The sequence below is a fragment of the Azolla caroliniana genome, unplaced genomic scaffold (genome assembly GCF_043228905.1).
Source record: "Azolla caroliniana isolate FFs.n. ecotype wild unplaced genomic scaffold, voAzoCaro1.0.p SCAF_543, whole genome shotgun sequence".
Taxonomy (NCBI): Eukaryota; Viridiplantae; Streptophyta; class Polypodiopsida; order Salviniales; family Salviniaceae; genus Azolla; species Azolla caroliniana.
Window position 1 is genome coordinate 1 of NW_028230978.1, and position 21,105 is coordinate 21,105.

The window sequence follows — 21,105 nt, forward strand, 5'->3', positions numbered from 1 at the left end:
AGAGGTCTGCAGATGCCCTATCACACTGCACTGGGCATGGGATAGATGTATTTTCCATATAAGAGGGCCTGATGATAAATCCATCCTCTGATGTGTGTAAAAGGTGTGCCTTATAATTGGACCAAGAGATGCAGTGGGCCTGATCCATGTTCTTCGGTTATCCAATTTGATAGTATTGGTTTGCTTCACTCTAGTCTTTGCTTTGGTCATGTTTAGATGGGGACAATCCAAGCTATATTGGAATGTTGCAGTGCATTAATGTTATGCCATGTGATTTGATCCATTGTTGCGTTTCAGCATACTAACAACGATTATCTTCATGTTTAGCAGTTGCTTTGATGTAAGTGTCAACCTTGAGTATCTTTGTTTAGACCAAGGCCGTTGTATACTGGTCACTGATGAGAATAATGTCGCGGTGATTGTTGGGGCTGCCCTCATCTCCACCCAAATTATGCCATGGGGCATTGATGTTTTGTTCCTTATCATGCGACCAATCATTGAGACGAAAGTCTTTCCAGTTATTTGCCTTGTTAAGATTCACTTCTTAAGTTTTTACCCTGTAGAGAAGAGTCAGTGGGGCAAATGTATCGAATAGATGCAATTTAGGTAGTGGCTCGCGGAATTATATGTGTGCACATTGTCTTTCAAGGGTACCAATGGCTGGATATCCATGAGAAAGTTGAGGCACTGGTAGCTTCCCATCAGTAGAACTAAAGCCCTATGAATGTTCCTCCTAGTTATGTGTAGATTGTGTGTATGCCACCTCACCCCCAAATGGACTCTGGTTCTGATCTTGTTACTCATTCTTGAGTGGTGTTAAACACCATCACTTTAGTTTTATCTAGGTTTACCGTTAAACCTTTGTCCCTACAAAATTATTTGAACTCATTTAAATGCCTTTAAGTCCATCAGCAAATATCATCAGCATATAGTAATACTTGTATGCCTATACCTGCTCGGCATATTTCCAAACCACTAAATCTTTCTATGTAATGTAATACCTTATTTATATAGAGAATATCTTAGCTTTGTCTGTACAAAATTATTTAAAGGAGTTTTGTAGTTCCTCTGGGGAGTTGGATGTCACTAAAATATCAACAACATATGCTAATACTTGTACGGCTATACCTGCTAGGCATGCTTCCGAACCACCGAATCTCTCTATGTAATGCAATACCTCATCTATATGGAGACTGAAGAGTGGGCAATAGTGGGGATCCTTGTTTTACTCCAATTGTGCTAGCCAAAGCCTCCGACAACCCATTAGGAGATCACACTTCTCTGACACTGAATCATAGTCCATAGATTCCCCATTCCCCATTGCATTTCTACAGGGACACCAAGTGCTTCTAGCCGCTGCATGAGTTGAGTGTGTCGTAGAGTGTTGAAGGCTTTTTGGAAATCCTCAAAGCAGCAATAAATCTTTTTGTGTGGACGTTTTCCTCCTTGATAAGGGCTCAGAGGTTCAATATATGATCCAAACTTTTGAACCCCTTTCAAAAGCTTGCTTGTCCAGCTGAATGGTAACCATTCTTCTCCGCCTATATACTCAATTTCGACTCTAGGATTGAGCCATATAGTTTAACCAAGTAATGGTTAATAGTGATTGTCCTATAATTAATTGCTCGGCATCATGGGGTCTCCGCTCTTGGAGATTAGCACAATGGTATGTTCTGTCCAGGTAGTAGGGAAACTTTCACACATAGCTCTATTAAATATGTGTGCTGGCAAACGCAGCAAGGTTTCACAGACAGAGATAAGTGTTCACCAACCAATCCATCATGATCTTGAGTCCTCCCAAGTTGTAACTGAGGAATGGCGTTCCTTACATTTTCTAGAGTAAAAAAGGTTGATTCACATGGGCATGAGCTATGTGGGTAGGGGAGTAGGAGAACTCCTGGAATATCATAGAGCACCTGCATATTCACACTACACCAGAGGTGAGATCAATCGTGTTATCAGTTGCCTCTTATTATACATTTTCCGTGCTCTTTTACTTTGTTGTCCTAGTAACAAGCAGTGCATGTGTGCTTCAAATTTAGCCAAATATGATCTCTTCTTCTTCCTCTCAAGCCGTTGGAAGGTTGTTCTTGATTATTTGTGCGTTCAAATGCCCTATCTTACTTCGTGTTGCAAGCATCTCCTTGTATGTATCATGGCATTCCTAATCATACCAACTATTTGTATCACTCTACTAGGTTTGGGTTTGGGTGCATTGTCTGTTCTGTGAGGAAAGGCATTTGTGGGTGCTTTACACAATTGACTTCGACAATCCTGGTGTGACTTCCTTTTTTTCTACCATAATTTTTAAAGTCAAACATAGTTGTATGTTCATCCTTGGTTTGTGCACTAAAGTCTCCTAATAGTACTATATCCCCCATAGTAGCAAAAATCTGAGAGGAAGAGAGAGAGCTCTATTAAATGGGCATGGCTTTTATCTGTGTTGTTAACAGTTTGTCCGAAGGATTAAGTAATAAAGCAAGGAAACAAATGCTCCGTAGCAACAAAGGAGTTGCAAAGCCCCAACTTGAAAGGGGCACAAAAGAATCACTTGATCTGGGCTACTTATGTATCTAACCAAAGGCCTAGCCAAGTGTTCTTGGAACAGAGTCATCTTGGGTTCATCAACCAAAGAGAGCTATGGAAAATGTAATGGGTTTTGCCATATTGTAGTTTTATGAACTTATAAATCTGTTTAATTTCCTTGTGTATGATTTTTCTCATTTGTAAGAGCTTTGCTACCCAGACATTTTTTTTGGAAAGAAAGAAGAATAGAAGGCTCTACTTATCGAAAAAGTTTCCAATTTGCTAGTTCACTTTAAAACACTGAATGCGCCTTAAAAAACTAGTGTTTCATGAGATTTATTAGAACCTTCGGAAGTGGAATGCAGGTGTTTAGAAAAGTTGAGTTTGGATTTTCTTCAATGGAAGTATGTTTTATGACATTGTAACGTATCACAATGTAAAGAACCAGATTAGAAGATCTTTCAACATGTAAAATGTTGTGGTCAAGTAGTGGCGATTTTGCAATACATGCAAACTTTTTCATGTACTAGAAGTGCAACTGACAAACCTATTTTAGGATGATTGTGACTTTCCCAAACAATGAAATAAGAGAGACTCACCAATTTGAAGAGGTTGAAAACAGATGAAGAATACAATGCAAGAGGCCCACAATGTGTGATGAGTAGGGTTACGAATGACAATGTAAGGTTCTTCTATTTGTACGTATACCCCTCCGATTTAATCTATTGTGAAGAAGGATCTAATTCATAGCCACGGATGATTATTGTATGTAAAAACCAACATTACAATATTGTTGCCCGCCCTACATAGGTAGAAGGAACATGCCTTTATGCCATAAAACAATCAACCACGTGATGAAACAATCTCCACATGCTCTAGCATCCATAGTTACCACATAAGTATGCCTTTTAACTTCGTAATGTATACATTTACTCTATGTCAGCTCTCAAACATGAAAGTATTATACAAATTTCCCTTACCTCGTTTGTTATATCATCCCAACCAAGACTTTCCCCATTTGGAAGGTGAAACAAAACCTCTTCTTCTTGAAAAACATCATCCAACTCCTTAAAAATAGCATCACTTCTAGTAGTATTATAAAAACAACAATGGCACCTCATAATTAATAATCCACTTTGAATAATCAATAGTAATCCACTTTGCATCATCATTAATAATCAACTTTGGTCCCATCAATTCCTTCAAAAAAATTAATGCAAATTTCAATGACTTTTACGGTATCGATAAGAACCACACTTCATTTAACTCGCAGTTAACTTGCACCACATAATTAGATGGAGGCATATGCTGGTCATAACGCTCGATCGTAACCCTAAAATCATGCTTCTAAAACCATTACATTCATTTGTGGTGTAAAGACAACCAAAATATAGGTATCAAATTAAGAATGTGACGATAAAAGAGGCTTAAATTGCAAAGAGGTCCTTTCAAGCAAAGATATGTACATATGTATCATATGTGTTTTGAGCTTAAAACATTAGCAAAAATTATTAGGTGACATCCACATCTTGTTCAATTGACATTTTAAGACACTCGAGCAAAAATGATTTATCATACGTCTCATGCATTCTATCTTAGCTACTCCAAAATTGCTTGTATTATATATATTGAAAGGTAAACCTAGGGTCATCTAGAATCCATTAGAGAGAATTGTGAAGTGGATTGTGATGCATCGACAAACCATGACAACACATTGATAGAATATTATACATGGACAACCATACCTCAATGCATTGACTACAATAGTTAGGGGCATAAATTCCAACTAATCATATCACCACATCAAAATATTTGATTTCTACCAACAAAATCATTTGTATAGATCGTTTATAAACAATTCATGAACAAAACTTACCTTGAATAATTATATGACAACAGAATAGTGATGAGATAGTCGACTAACATAATATGTTGAATATCCCCTCAAATGTATAATGAATCCTACCAAATCATGTCACTTATGGTGCAACCACACATCTATTGCATTTCTTACTAAATATAGTTTGCCATAAGATGTATTTCTTATGAGAACAAGCCCCTCTCACATTCCAATATATCTACATTTAGTCAAATAATTTGTGTGAGGTCAAACCAAAATATTACCCATTTGAACCGTTAAATATAGTAATAGTGACCACAATAATGATTGTCTACAATCACCCATATTGAAAATTATTGCACCATCGGAGACCATTGCATCACTTGTACTAGTTTCTTTAAAAATGAGTATCTTCGCTAATAGTGTAGGTAAATGTTTTGATGAATAGAGAAGTACATCATAAAACCCTCTATGACCCACATGTACATGCTTTTGACAACTAGGCACTAAAATATCATTCAACCATTGCTTGTGCCACGGAACTAAAGTAAGTTTAATGGTGAAAAACAATATAACAACATGGTCTTAGAATACCTTGTTCGACTTTAACTACGAGTTAGTTTCCATTTGTGCATCCATACCATGCTCGTTGGCACAATGCTTGGCATCATCCTCATTTTGTTTCACAAATGAGAAAGTATAGCATTCACAATATCACAATACCACAATGTTGATCCCAATCAACAAAATCATGTTTATATCAGTTCCATCTATCCCATGTACAACCACAACATATGGTATCTTCTCATGATCCATAACCTGATTAAATTTTTTGGCTGTTTAATACTTCAGACTCTCTCTCTCTCTCTCTCTCTCACACACACACACACACACATCTAACTATAGTAATTAAAGTAGTTCTTATTGGAATGTTTCAGTTTGTACTTCAAGATGTGAGATTTTTCCATATAACTTTGGAAAGTACCAAGCTTGGAAAAAAAAAGAATAAAAATAAGCTACAAACAAGTCCAAGAATACTCATAAACATAGAATGGATGAAAAAGTTATGCCAACCTCTCTCTTTGCTGGCTTGATGATTTACATGAGCATCGAAGTAAAAAATTTGGAGCCCAAGTTTAATCCTCCTCAACCATGGGCTAGGTCCTATCTCATAGATCCCAATCAGTCTCCTATGTATGTTAAATCTCTCTCTCTCTCTCTCTCTCTCTCTCTCTCTCTCTCTCTCTCTGTGTAAAATCCATTACCCCAAGAATGTAGGGGTACAATGTTAAGACTTTTTAAAACTAAAGGTGAACTTGAGGGTATCTCGAAAATTTTGAAGAAAACAAGTGAAGGGTGTTTGTGGTAAGATGAGAGGGGGAAATGTAGGGACAATCTCGAAATTAGAAAACAAGAACAAAAAAAAAGAGCGGGTCAACGACGGAAAACTCAAGCAAAAAGCCGAGTGGTATAAATGTAGGGGTTATTAAGTGGTTAAAATTTAAAAAGACAAACGAGGAGGTACCACAAAGCTTTCAATTCTTATGAGAGATTAGTAAAAATAAGTATTTGAGGTAGGTCTTCATAGAGTATGGGTTAGTGTTGAAGCTTGGTTTAAAACCAACGATAAATGTAGGGGTATACCGAGTAATTAAAAGGACCTGATGGAGATGTACTACTCCATATGTTCAGTAAAAGACAGACTGTCACCTTTTCTTTTCTCTTTGTGAAGGAAAATAACAATCGGCAACGGTTTGGTTCGAGAGGGTCCAAACTGAACCGTTAAAATTTTTTGAAACCTAAACCGAACTGAACCTAACCATTAAAATTTTCTCAAACCGTTAAGCCATTAAACCGGTAAAACCGCAGTTTCGTGGTTCGGTTTCGGTTTTCAGCGTAGGTCAAATTTTAAAATTTAAAATATTTCATTATTTAAATTATTTTAAATTTAAAGATTTTCCTAAAATGTGAGAATAAGGCATGAAAATGAAAAGATTGTTTAAAAACATTTTTTTTAAAAAAAATTTAAAAATAAAATAAAATAAAAAACCTGTTAAACCGTGGTTTCTAACGGTTGAAACCGAGCCGTTTAAACTGTTAAGCCGCAGTTTCGCGGTTCGGTTTGGGGTTCACCGTTGCCGATTGTTAAACGAAAGGGAACTTACAACTTACAAGCATAGTGGCTCTTTATTTTTATAAGCAGGGGGGGTATTCTTGTAATTTTGGGAAACCGAAAAACCAAGCCAAAATAAAATAAGGGGGTGGTTTTGGTCCTTAAAGCCAGCAGGGGTATCTCTGTAATTATGGAAATCTGTTTTTGGGAAGGCGAAGGGAAGGGAAGGGGGCCTCGACAGGAGGTCTAGAGAGAGAAAAGAAGTTCTAGAGAGAGACAGAGACAGAGAGAGACACACAGACACAGAGACGGAGAAAGGAAGAAAAAGGACAGAAGAGAGAGGAAAGAGACAGAGAAGAGAGAGAGAGAGAGAGAGAGAGAGAGAGAGAGAGAGAGAAGACATGGGCTCGTCTTGGTTAGATACGGCGCCTCTAGTTCGTGCAAAATGCTTCCTTAGAGAGATCGTCTCGAAGGAGAAACTTCGCTACACACAGCATGGATTCAACCTCGACCTCAGCTGTAAGTTTCTATAGCCTCTCTTTTGCGCTTTAATGCACATCGTACTTAATTGGGTTTTTGGTAGGAATAAAAATGGTCATTTCCATGGGAATGACCTTATCTTGTTTTCATGTTGTTATTTTGGTGGGATTTTATCATTTATTTTGATTTTGTTCTGCCTAGACTCTGATATTTTTGTTTTTGCTTTGGTGGTAAGAGAGTTCTTTTTCTTTTGTTCTGGTGGAGATAGTACATTTTTGTTTGTTTATCTCTGTGATTTATATAGATAATTTTGTTTTTTCTTTGGTGGATTATTATTATTATTATTATTATTTTCTTCAGGGGAAAATGCTTGTGGGTTTCTGTTTTGCTGGAAATATATATATATATTTTCTTTTTTGCAATTATATTGCGCTTTTTTTAAATGAAATATCCGGGTCCTTAGCTGCGAAATCCATCTCATTATGCTAAGAAAAGGAATAAACGAATGTCATAGGTCGTTTGGGTGCAGAATAGTAAGAGCAAAATTTGGGTCAGAAGTGGGCATGCCAAACTAATAGCCCTGTCATACAGTGGTATAAAAAGCATAGTCTTGATATTAAAGGAAAACAAGGATTCATCAGATTGTTAAAAAAGAACGAAAGAATAATACATGCCATTCATCTTTAATTAAATACTTCGCTGCATTTATTGGAGGTAATAATCCAATATATGCGATTTCTTTCTATGTGGTAGTCCATAGTAATCTTCTTAAGGTTACATGGTATTGTCTGTGGTTTGAAATGCCATTAAATCAACGGAAATTCATATGTTGTTATGTTACATAATGTTACCAGTGGGAAAAGATTAAATTATCCCATGAAACCAATCACCCAATAAAGGAAGTCAATAACCCCAAAAAGTCTTTGACTGTACGAGCAAGAAATGTTAATCAGAGGTAATGAGTGGTTCACTGTAATATGCTGGATGTCTGTGGCCAGTTCCACAACAGATGAATCATAAACTTGCATAAGGGCTCCTTCATTGAAGATCAACAGAAAAATACGCCTCCTCATCCCTTATCTGTTTCCTCAGCAAGACTACAACTTTTAATAGCTATGATAGTTTCAAGATACTAAAATGTGCATAGTAAAAACATGGCAATTTTTTTATTTGTAACCGGGAATCTTGAGCTTGGTAAATGCTCGTTTTTGCTTCTTTGAAAGTTTTTGTTCTACAAGGTCAACTTTCAAAATAATGTATTCAAATTATGCAATGTTATTGGATATGCGGCATTGTACGTAGTTGCATCTGCTATTTGAGTCTTTCTCCTCTTGAAGAATGAATATTTAAAGGATAATTGTTGAATACAGACTTTGTTTCGATAAATTCTAACATCTCTTGAGTTCTGTATGAAATAGATATAACGCCCCGTATTATAGCAATGGGATGTCCTTCTGAAGGCACAGAAGGAATTTATCGAAATGCAATGCCCGAAGTCTCAAACTTCTTAAAAAAGTTTCATGAAAATCGATTCAAAGTTTTTAACTTGTAAGGCGTATTTTTTTTACCTGAACCTAGTTTGACATAAAAACTACACTCAATTTAATTCTAGATATGTTTATACCTATTAAATACTGCTGGACTTTTGAGTGTAGTTTAGGCAGTCAGCCGGGTGCTAAGATTGACTCTGACAGTTGAAGCAAATGATGACATGAGGGCAACCAATTGAATAGGCAGTGATAGGAATGGCAAACACACTCAGGCAATCTGATTAAGAATCACACAATGAACAATGCTCAACACACATACTAATGACCGGAGAATAAAAAAAGAAGAAGAGTCTTATTTAAAAGGAAATTTTAGAGGTAGAAGATATAAATCTAGAAGTAATAGCACAATTCACTGTTCTCGCATTAGTGGCTGCATTGGAACCACTGTAATTACTTTGTCAGTCACCTGGAAGAGCAAGTTATAACTCTATTGCAGCAAATGAAATTATTTCTCTCCCAGGGCTGAGCTGCATAGACTGATTTTCAATCAGGGTTTAGATTCTTTATCGTGGAGAAAGATCATTTCCTTTTTGATTTCGCTCTTTGTAACAAAGGACATTTCCCAATTCTGATGATCCTTTTAAAAACAGAAATGTAATGATAATCTCTTATACGAGATTATGATAGAATCAATCCAGGTTAAGCATACATTCCTATGATGAAACTGCTAGACATGCTGCTTTCAGAATCTAGAGCATGTCAGTTCGAATCCAAGTAGCACTATTCTGGTCTGTGCCCCTGTCTCCAGCAAAGATGTGTTTCAGGAATGTTTAACTGGGTTTGCTCTTCCCTTCCCTTATATCATGGTATCGAACCTCCTTGATAGCCTTTCCTTCCAGCAGAATTGAGTATCAAATCTATTATTCAGTAAATTATTTATTTGGATAAGATTTTTAGGGATAATTATGTAATATAATAAAGTAAGAATGACAAAGGAAGTAATGAACTATATCAGTGATGCACTGTCATATTATGTCTCTGTCTTTCTTTCCTTTGAAGACTATTACAAAATATTTTATATAGAGGAAGAGAAAGAAAGAAAGAAAGATATATTAACGTCTTTTAAGAGGCCAAAATAGCCGATAAGACCAAATAAGAGATTACATCTTAAGTGTTGTATCGTCTTTGAGAACAAATCAAAATAAAATAATATTACACAGTAAATATAAAAGTAAATAAGATGAAAAGAAAAGAAACGAGCGAATCTGGTTTTTGGTACATGTGAGATTCTCAAGTTAGGTATATTGTAGCTTTTGTCTTCGAAAGATCTCTAGCATAGGTCGATCCAGAATGGAAATGTCTCCGAAGTGAGGGAAGCACCTACGGTGGCGGGAGATAATGGCTTTTATCTGTCGATGACAAGGGTGTCGAGAACGGTCCATGGGGCCGGGGCCTATGTGCACGGCAAATTGCTATTGCCAGATCAATTGTAACCCCTTTGTTATGTCCTGGTTTGGAGCCCATTTGTGTATCCCGTGATGGACTTGTAGCATTAGGAGTGATGGGGCTAAAGAAAGTTGTGATTCTTCTTTGTGGATGAGCTTATGTGTATCCCTTTCCACTTGGTATAATCATCGACTTATGTGTATCCCTTTCCACTTGATTCTAAGCGAATCATGAATTTGCCTTTGAATTATATATCTAACTTTTAAGATGACTGATTGATATTTAGAAAGAGGCTAATTCTGTGATTCCAAAATTGTCCCTTCCATAACTCCTACTATATATTTCCCATGGCCTTACTCTTCTATCCTATAATCTTTTAGATTTACTTGTCCCGTACTGTTCGGTTAACACTATGGCACACTTGTATGACAGTGTCAATGCTTGGCTTGGATTGTTCGGCTTTGGGCTCAACTGCAATTACAGCTGTAGCTGGGCTGGTTGTATTGCCATGTGCCATGGCTTGTTCGTCTAAGACAATCAGGTTGACGTGTGGCATGTCTTGTTCGACTGGTGGGTTCTCACGCTGGTTCTCAGTGTCAGAGTTTGAAAAATAGGTGAGAATTCCTTTGTGACCTCCAGTATCCAGTCCTGCAGCCATGTCAACTGAAATGATTGGATCTGCTGAACCTCATCCTAACTTTAACCCTAACCCACAGACGAGGAGGAAGGAGAGATTCAAAAGCAGGAAGCCATGAAGACAAAAGAAGAAGGCTGCCCTGCCCTGTTCTCACAGGGAGCATACCATTAAAGGTTGAGAAGAAGTAAAATCATAGAATAAGTACAAGAAACAGAGACTAGATGCATAAGACATGGTACAATGTTTATCAAGGACCATGTTTAAAGGCTTCCAGAATAAGCTAGAAGATGCTGATTGGCAGCCAAAGCAGTTGAAATCAGTTCCTTACTTGGCCGAGGTACGGAAAGGTGAGGTGGGCACCCTAGTCGTCTATCCTCCACTATTGTTATTAAGAAGGAATACCTCAATAGAGCATGCTGTCCTCTACGCCCATTGCTAAGAAGTTATATTGAAATGGGGTTGGTTTATTTATAGTTCGTCCATGTGATAGAACCATTCTTGCATTTCAGCATACCCACAATGGTCATCTTCATGTTCAATAAGCTATTTGGATGACATACGTGTTAAACCTGAGTACCTTTGCTAAGGCAGACCCCAAATCCATTGGTTACCAGTTTCTTATCAGAATAATGTCTCGGTTATTATTGGGGCTGCTCTCATCTTTTCCAGGATTATATCATGGGGTACTGATGCTTTGCTCCTTATAATGCAGGCAGTCATTGAGACCAAAGGTCTCTCCAAATTTGTTGAGCTATGTCTCTTATGAAGGCCCAATCCCCAAATAGTGGTGTTAAATACCATCACTTTAGTTTGATCAAAGTTTCCCATATGTTTTTTAAAGAGACTATCATTGAGAACGAGGGGCCACACTGCATGTATGCAATGTTTCATTGCTTAGCTTTGTTACATTTTTTTTCTGTTTTGGGTTCTTTGTACCTACATACTATGGATTTATTTTTATTTTTATCTCTTTGGCAATACATTTTTTGAAGTTAACTTAAGGCCTTTGAAAGGTGGAAATGCACTAATTAGTATAAAGTTTCTTTCCAACTTGCAACGGTCCATTCTTCCTTCACCTTATCTTTAGGGAAGTAAGGTTGATGATTCAAATGTAACAATTTATAAGTGTACCATGGATAAGTAATGATGCTCATTACTATTTGTAGAAACAATGGAATACAATATATGAGATTATTTGACAGGGTTTTAATTTATTTTTCTGGTTTGATTAGATGCGCAGAGAGGACTTATGATCCAGCTAAACTTGGTGGAAATGGTATGTTAAAATTCACATAGATCCAACAAATACATGGTACAAGCTTCTAGGGGAGTATGTTTATACCGCAGAAGCTTATGGATTTAACTTGCATTGAGTATCAATGGATTGTACACATATGAGCTATTATTTCTCACCAATAGAGATCAGTATGCTTATTTCAGCACCTCATCATAGTACACTATTCTTTAGTATGGGGTTTGGTAGGAGTCCAAAGGATTAGAACCAAATGTGTTTCAAATGTGCATATCTTTCACATGTATCATATTCGTCACTCATAAAACAAAGTAGTTTGTTTGTGTGCCTTTTGAACTTTTGCTTAGACCAACGATTTCCATACATTTTCTAGGTGTTCCTATTTATTTGTACATGAAAAGATCATAAATTTGTTATACATCTGGCATATAGGTTCGATTCATGTATGGATGTTCGCTATGTAATATGGAAACAATCTTCTTTATTATTTGCTGTGTTAAATTTGTGATGTGATTTGTCATTTTTAATGTATTTATTTATTGTGCATGTTTGAAACTGTGATTCTTGTTTATACCAATGACTTATAGTTGATATAGAAGTAGAATAAAAAATGTAGCTTAATGTGCTAAGGTTAAACATGAAACATGAAACATGAAAAATGAAAAAGATGGAAGCTTGAACTTAAAACCAAACAAATCTTTATTGAAGACTGTGACTGGCAATGATGATCAGACATTATGTTAACCCAAATCTTGGTATGCATAATTGGAGCTTTTTATTTGGGAAACCATACTCAATGTGAATTAATTTCCTAAATCTGAAACATTGGTATTTGTAGTCTGGAATTTTCTTTGGCGAAATTATACCCAAATGTTGTGAGTATGATTTACCCTTGATTTCCGTAAGGGAACAGGAAAAGGTGGAACTTTACTCAATGTGGCATTGAAATTTTTGCCATGCAGAATTGGAGCTTTTCCTGGGTGCAACCGTACTCAATGTGAATATGCCCAAGTCTAAGGTCTATTTAGTATTGAACAAAGATAATAGTGAGAAGTAGATATGTGCTTGGTACAGTGGTTTAAGGCAGAACCTTGAGTCCAACTTTTAGTTGTTTTGAGAATCTGAATTCCATTGTGATGGAGTAGCTATTAAAGTCAAAATGAACAGTGTTTTTAGTGATCTGAAGTAGAAGTAATAGCTTAAAAAGAGCATTAGTGTAAACTGACAGAATCAGCACAAATGCAAATTACTCATTTAACGGACTCTAATATGGGTTGCCATCCATGGCCTGGCCAACTTGAACAATGAAATTGAAGAGTTCTCATAGTTGGAGAACATGAAAACTCACTATGACAAACTGCATGTTAATATTGTTCCTGTTATTCAACCAGATGCGCTTTAAATTAAATAAAGGCAACAGACAATCCAACATCTTTCTCTGAATGTATGATATTTATGTTTTAGCATCACACGTAAACACTAAAACATAATATCAACGAATGGTGTTAACTAACAAATTTCTCTACTATTCATGCAGTGGAGTGGATACCCTTTTCAGATCATGATCCTGCTCCCACTGAACTAATGTTCTATTTCTGCGAACGAGCGGTAGGACCTCTGTTGATTTTTGGAACCTCATTTAGGTTTTACTTTAAAGTTAAAACATGATAATGATCTCCTTATAACAATATTTACATGTTATGGACAATTTCTTGTGAAAAAAGCAACACTGATATCTAAATATTTGTTGCTTAGAGTAAATTGTGGAACACTACAAGGATGGGACTTGCAAGGGAATGCAGTAAGCTTTAGCATCATTCAATGAACGTTGCAGTTTGCCCCAATCTCATCATTATCACTAGGTCCGAGTCATCATAACTGCCTGTAGGAGTTTGCAATTGTGATATAGGTGTCTTTTATGAGTCCCATGAAGCACTTAGTTAAATGAATGTCATATTAATGATTTTCAAATGTGCTTTGTCACTAGCACACTATCCAAATGTCCATATTGGGATTGTGTAGGAATAAGATGGATCAAAATCCAATGGTAATGATCAACATAAATATAATTGTATTTTATGTTTCTACTGTTTGTTGCACTTTAATATTGTTTTTGGAGGCCTGATAAGACATTTGGTTGAACAAGAATTATATCAGTCATTATGGAATGTGCATGGTCACCTAGCGCAAAATGCATATTTCAATCTTGGAATTTTGTAGTCTCAAAATGGATTGGGATGTGCTGATAATTGTCAACATGAATGTAGTTGAAGTTTCATGCTTCTACTGTTTGTTGCATATTAGTGTTGTTTTATAGTGTGATGCCTGCCATATCTCATACGATTAATTACAGCTAATGCGACTTAAATCTATCGAAATGCATTTATTTGTTTCAATTGGCATGGCATGCCTTCTCAGTTGAATGTAAAATGAGATTCAAGGTACTCTTCTGAATCAGCTAATGCTACTTAAATCTATCAAAATGCATGTATTTGTTTCAATTGGCATGGCATGTCTTCTCAGTTGAATGAGATTCAAGTTACTCTTCTGAATCCTAGTGTGGTCTTAACAATCTTTAGGCCCATAAACTAGCCCTATCTTCTATGCATATGGTTGTATAGCCCAATATCTCCTGTGATATGCTAGTATGTTAAGGCTTGATCTGATCCTATATCATATGCATTCCATTCAGGTTTTACTATTAGCTCTGCCCATTTGTGAGAATGATATCACGTCTAATGGATCTATGCATCTCATTATTCTTGGCTAGTGACTAATAGGTGACTAACGCAAATGTTCTCATAATGACCAAATGGTTTGAATTTGGATGATGATTCAAATCACTATGGAGCCTGCATAAATGAATTCATGTGGCTAGAGGTGGAGATCACATTCAGCATTCTCATATGCATGTATGTTTTCATTTTCTTTTCTTTTCATTTAACTATTAAACTGCATTTCTTTTATCTTTGTGCCCTTTCATGGGGTTCTTGTTTTTCGTTCATAACTTCAAACTCAGTGTATAGTCCTATCAAAATATAGTTCTTAAATCTTTGTGAAGTTGATTGCAACTTTATCTTTGGTATTTGTACCCAAACTCTCTTATACTGGTTCCATGGCTATTAGAGAAAGTAACATCAAATTGACCCAGACTATAGATGATTAAGAAAGAGAGTCATTGGGACCTTTACTGACTGCCAACTAGTATGTTTGAGGATCATCTTAAACCCAAGTAAACGCCTTGAGTATTATATTGATTTACGAATGTGTTGATCTATCAGGAAGTGATTCTCAAATCAGTGATCTGATCTTATTGTTGTAGCACTGTATTTCTAATGTTGCAGAGATTGGAGTATGGAAATCTGTTAGGAATGACTTTTTCATTAGTATGCATAGAAATTACAGTATAAATGAGTTGCTACCTATTTTTTTTAAATCCATTCTAAGTTCTTAATTTACTTTACTGTGCAGTGTGAATGGCTTATGTCAGATCCAAATAATGTAATCGCTGTACACTGTAAAGCAGGGAAGGCAAGTGTTTGTGTGTTATACCAACGTAGACTTATTATAGTTCTATTTATTAGAAGCACTCAGATGAGTTTGTTTAGATTTTTTATTGTAGTTGTCTGTGTCTGCATGTGCATGTGGAATTGTCAAACTTGTACTATAATATATTGATTACTCTCAGGAAGCGCCTTTAAAAACTTTCAGTGTGTTTCTTCAGGGTCGGACAGGATTGATGATTTGTGCATACCTAGTATACAGCCAGGAATGTGGGGATCCCATAACAGCCCTAAGGCTTTATGGTGAGAAGAGAACAAAAAATGGCAAGGTAAAATCATGTACATGGAAAACTTAGGTTTCATTTAATTTGACTGTGTTGTATTTCCACATAAATCTAGCAATGCATGCTGATTTTTTATCAGAAAAATCAGTTACAACAAATTTTGCATGGTGTGTATTGGCAATGATCAGAGTACTGTCTCTGAATTCCAGTGCACCAACCTACATGCAGAGATCTAAAGCTTATGATTAAAGCATAGATATAGTCTGCAAACTTGGTAAACATGTCTGTTCAGATTCCTGAGGTTTACTTAGCAATTGAATACTAAGGGTATGGGGAAGTCTAGAATGAAAGGCAGAATTTTGAGTAAACATTTTTCTGAAGAAGGAAACATTTTTTTAAAGCTGTGCAAATTATCGAAGAGGTCTTAAGTTGTAAAGCTGACATCAATATTTAGTCTGTGTATTTGGACTTTAAAAGGCTCTAGGAAGGTTATGGTACTGGTGTCTAGTTCACTGCATGAACTAAGATTGCAACCTCATATTTTCCTATGAAGATTGTTTGAGGCTGATAGTGTAGGGAAAATGCTCGTATGATTATATGAACCAAGAAGGGGGCTTATCTACTTGGGTATACACATCCAACATGATACATACATAAAAAAAGAAAGATATATTAACATCTTTTAAGAGGCCAAAATGGCCTATAAGAACAAACAATAGATTACATCTTAAGTGTTGTCTTGTCTTTGAGAACAACAAATCACAATAGAATAAGTATTATTCAGTAAATATAAAAGTAAATAAGATAAAAACAGACGATGGAATCTGGTTTTCGGCACATGTGAGATTCTCAAGTTAGATATATTGTAACTTTTGACTTCGAAAGATCTCTAGCATAGGTCGATCCAGAATGGAGAGGTCTCCAAAGGGAGGGAAGCACTTGCGATGGTGGGAGATAATGGCCTTTATTTGTCGATGATAAGGGTGATGCGGTCGTGGTCCATGGGCCGGGGCCTACTTGCACGACAAATTGCTATTACCTGATCTATTCTAACCCCTTTGTTATGTCCTGATCGGGAGTCGATTTGTGTATGCCTTGTTTGACTTGTAGCAATAGTAAGAGAGATGGGGCTAAAGAAAGTTGTGATTTTACTTTGTGGGAGCTTGTGTGGCTGTATTATTGTTCTTCAACAACTTTTCCCTATGTCTCTTGAGTTCGAGTAAGAAAAGTCCTAGGCATTGTTGGTCCTCATATTCCATTACCTTGCATAGTGGGCCAAAGCCTTGTTTAAAGAGGCAATGGTATCTCTCTCTGATTTCATAAAAGACACTATAGTGACAAACATAGTGTTCTTCGTATTCCACTCCTTGCTAACACAACTGGCAAATTCTTCCTTCTACAGGTATATGTGTATATGTGCCTACCTCAATCTCTAACTGATGTGATGAAGTTCTCAGTTGCCCTATCACACTGCGAAGCGCATAGGATAGATGTATGTCCATATAAGGTGGCCTGATGATGAATCCATCCTCTGATGTGTGTATGAAGTGTGTCTTGTAGTGGGCCATATTCATACCAAGTGAAATTTTGGAGCTGATCCATGTTATCTTGTTTTCCGAGTTAATAATATCAGTTCGGATCACTCTATTCTTTTCCACTTTGGTCATAAAGAAGCAAGCAAGAAAAATATAACTCTTATGCGCTCATGATAAAATGCATACTCCTGTACATGGACTTCTCATGCTATGGTATTTGTATTTTTATCTCTCTTGCCAATTCCTCTTATTGGTTTCTAAAGATGAATTGTTTACTCTATTCAATAAGCATACATTTTTATTCTATTTCTGAGAGAAAGAGAACAAAATAGAGAGGAAAATTTAAAATTTCAGGGTGTGACTATCCCTAGTCAAAGACGTTACCTGGATTATTTTTATGATATTTGGAAGAATGGACCTCGGAATATTGTGTCCTTGATGATATCAAAGATAGTATTGTACTCGAATATCTCACATAAATCAGGCATGTTCAAACTTTGGATCTTTTTTTGTTGTTGGTTAGTACGGCTTAAATTTACAATGCTAAAAATATATTGGTTTTTCAATTTATTTTAGTTCTAAATTATGAGCTAAAGTGTTGTCATGTTTGTTCTTTCTGTATGTAATAACTTTATGATTTAGGTATTCGAGTATCTATAGCTTGCAACGGGGGCAATAATAGTTTCAAGTTAAACTCCATCTTGGAATCAAAAGTAAGTGTTGCAAAGGACAGCTGCATTTGTTCTTCTTTCATGAGATTATTTAATAACAATCTTATTTCGCTGGGTGCTCTCGAAATTGGGCAAGACAAACATTGCATAGCTCTTGTGAAACAGTTGAGGGCCAGTGGTCCCTAGACTGGATGAGCCAAGGCTGGTAGGCCCTAGGATTGCCATATTTCAGTCTAGTTATCAATGTATTCCGATGTGTGGAGATGTGTATGTCAGTTGCAAAGCTTGTGCCACTTACTGAGACACTCTGAAGGTAGGGGTTAGGCTATACAGAGTGGGATAAATGAGTTGGTTAGGATATTTTGGAAAAGATGAACCACTTTGCAACATCAGCAAAAGTTTCTTTCATCAAACGCGCCTCTTTGGATGTAGAATTCAAAAGTCAGATTTGAGATTACTAAAGAGATACTCTTGAGTCTAAGATCTGCAGAAAACTTGGCTGACTTGTTAAACTGTCTTGGTCTATGGCGATTGATTTACTAGCCCCACAGAACAGTTGCCTAGACCATGGTTTTGCAACTGGCTATGATTAAGCAGAATCGGAGTCAACCTTGCTGGTGTCTTGATACCAAATTTGTCTCATTTGTGGATGATACTCAGTTCAGGTTAACATGAGTACAAGCCCATCGAGAAGCGCGAGAGACTTTTTGCATGACATAGATCTCAAAGTCAGTACTGGTTAAAGCTAAGGTAATGGTGTCTAAAACGACATGAACATGGGTAGCTAGTCAAGAGTATCAATTCACATGTGATGGGCAGCTACTAGGGTATATGGATTCACAATTATACCTAGGAATCACTCTTGAGGGTCCATGAATCTCCATGAGGGAGTAGTGAAAAGAAAAATTCCCTTTTTATGCTAGCTGATATAAGAACAAGTTCAACACACACTTGTATCTGATGTCTGTTTGCAAATGAACGAGAATTATGATTTGATCAATGAGTAACTTGCACCTGCCTGTTTTATGTTCGGGATGGGAGTTGTGCAATTACATTGTCTATTTGGTTCACGCATTGAGGACTGTATGTGAAGAGTTGTAATTTGATCAATGAATAACTTGCAACTACCTGTCTTAATTTGTAGATGGGAGTTGTCTAGTTATATTCTGTAGCTATATTTTGGTCTATCAGGCTTCATGTATGTGTGATAAGCATTTACAATGTAATGTTGTTATTTATTGTTTACACTTTCTTAGTTTCAAGCAATCTTCAGTGCACAGGTTCTGCTGTAAATGTTGTACAAGAAGGCAGAAATTTATCTTTTATCTTTTCGTCTGAAGTTCGAATCTCTGGTGATGTTAAAATTTCGATATGTGAAGCAGGTTTTTCTAAAAAGGTTAAATCATCTTCTACATATATAATGCATTGTATCTTTCTTTATGTATGTTACATGTATATCCATAATTCAACAAAGCATTTTGACACTGTAATACATCCTTTGACGAACACAGTCTTATTTTGGTTTTTTTTTTTTCAAAGACAAGACAACATTTTAAGCTGTGATCTCTTGTTTACAACATTTTTTCCTCAGAAAGGCATTAATCTATCTTTCTTTCATCTATGAAATCTGCTACAATCACAATGTTCTATAGCCCCATCACTACTACTCATGCTACAAGTTAATCAAGGGTTACACAAATGGGCTCCTGACCAAGACATAACAAGGAGTTACTATAAATCAGGCAATAGCAATTTGTTGTGCACATAGGTCCTTATCTCATGGACCATAATCTCACCACCCTTGTCATCGACATATAAAGGCCATTATCCATCCATATATAAAGGCCATTATCTAAGGTATCTTTTCAATACTTGACATCTATCCTTAGAGAACCATCTCAATTCTATATAGTTATGTTACATCGTCATATGACTCTCTTCTCTATAATAATGACCTTACTATCTCTACATACAACCTATTTTCCTTTGTTTCGTGTGTCGAGCACTTGTGCATGTTTCTTGTGTTGTGCTACTTGAGTTGGAGTAAGGTCATGATGTAAATGTATTTTGTGAGCCTCGAGTGCCCTTTTGGATAGAAAAGCTTTTTTCTTTTCCATATCCATGAACTAGTTTATAAGGGCTTTAGTTGTAGACTAATCTATTCCCACTCTCTATGTTGAAGCAAATTGAATATTTGATGCCTTAAATCTCTCTTTTCACCCCAAAACTTCTTCTAATGTAGTGTTTATCATTTCCATCTTATACATTGATGTTCCTTTTTGGCTTTTTTACTCTCTATTTAGGGAGTGTTTCAGCATGTTCAGCTTGAGCTTTGGCATCTTCGGCTATCTTTGCCCATGTTTAGATTTCCTTAATTACATTGTCTTTAATTTTGGAGATGCATTTTTCCATTGCTGCTTGTTCTTTTCCTAAATCAACTTTTATAGCCTACTAAGTCCATTTAGAATCCTTGTTGTTCTGCCTAATGGCAAGAGAAAGGAGACTTAAGAAAGATGTTAATATGACTAGTATTAGGAATCGACTTAACTGGTTTGTCATTGTCCAAACCAAACCGGTTAAGCCTTAATTGGTTTCGGGGTTTTCAAACTTGAGCCGAACCGGCTCCTAAACCGGTTTAGGAACCCGTTTAGCCCAAAACGGTTCGGTTCAGCTTGAGCCATCCCAAACTAAGCTCAAACCAATTAAGGAAGCTCAAGCTTGAACCAAACCAAACCGTTTTAAAATGGTCAATCATGGTGAATTTGTTGAGATGGAGAGCTTCATGTTTATCACACAATGGATTTGAGTTGAATTGAGAAGTGAACATCGCATGTTTTACTTAGCATTGTGTACATTTATCACAATCTCTTTTAAATGAATGAAAGTAGGACAAACAATACCCCTAAGTATATAGCTATCTCTAAACATTTCATAGAGGTATGTGTATTTATGGATAATGAACCTCACGTGAAAGTGGTCGTTTTCTTTAATGCAGACAACTCTTTATTTCTGGTTCAATACTTCCTTCGTGGATTCCCAATTGTTTACACTTTCCTCCAAATTGGAACTAGACAAACCTGTCAAATATCTTGACGATGATACACAGGTACATCTTTCCTTATTCTACCAGACATTGTACAAGATTCACATAGACTTATAATGTATTGGTCTTATAGATAGTTTTGGCTCTTCGAAAACATTAATATAATATTTGGTTTCTCTTTCTATATCCCCCTCTCCTTAAAATCAATGTATATATAAAAACAACATGACAACACAAGAAATCCCTCTAAGACGTAAGTCTAGCTAATGTGAAGGAACAACCCTT

At 36.3% G+C, this 21,105-nt stretch overlaps 1 protein-coding gene across 1 annotated transcript; it reads left to right on the forward strand.

The window, feature by feature from the left end:
* Nucleotides 1-6,762: 6,762 nt before the first annotated feature.
* Nucleotides 6,763-20,992, forward strand: LOC147847991 (uncharacterized). Its single transcript, XM_087338696.1, has 10 exons — nucleotides 6,763-6,998; nucleotides 8,378-8,507; nucleotides 11,765-11,808; nucleotides 13,322-13,392; nucleotides 15,256-15,315; nucleotides 15,509-15,616; nucleotides 17,461-17,590; nucleotides 17,749-17,819; nucleotides 19,051-19,159; nucleotides 20,773-20,992. The coding sequence occupies exons 1-10, from the start codon at nucleotides 6,881-6,883 to the stop codon at nucleotides 20,868-20,870; spliced, it is 939 nt and encodes a 312-aa protein (XP_087194822.1). The 5' UTR covers nucleotides 6,763-6,880; the 3' UTR covers nucleotides 20,871-20,992.
* The last annotated feature ends 113 nt before the right edge of the window (nucleotides 20,993-21,105 follow it).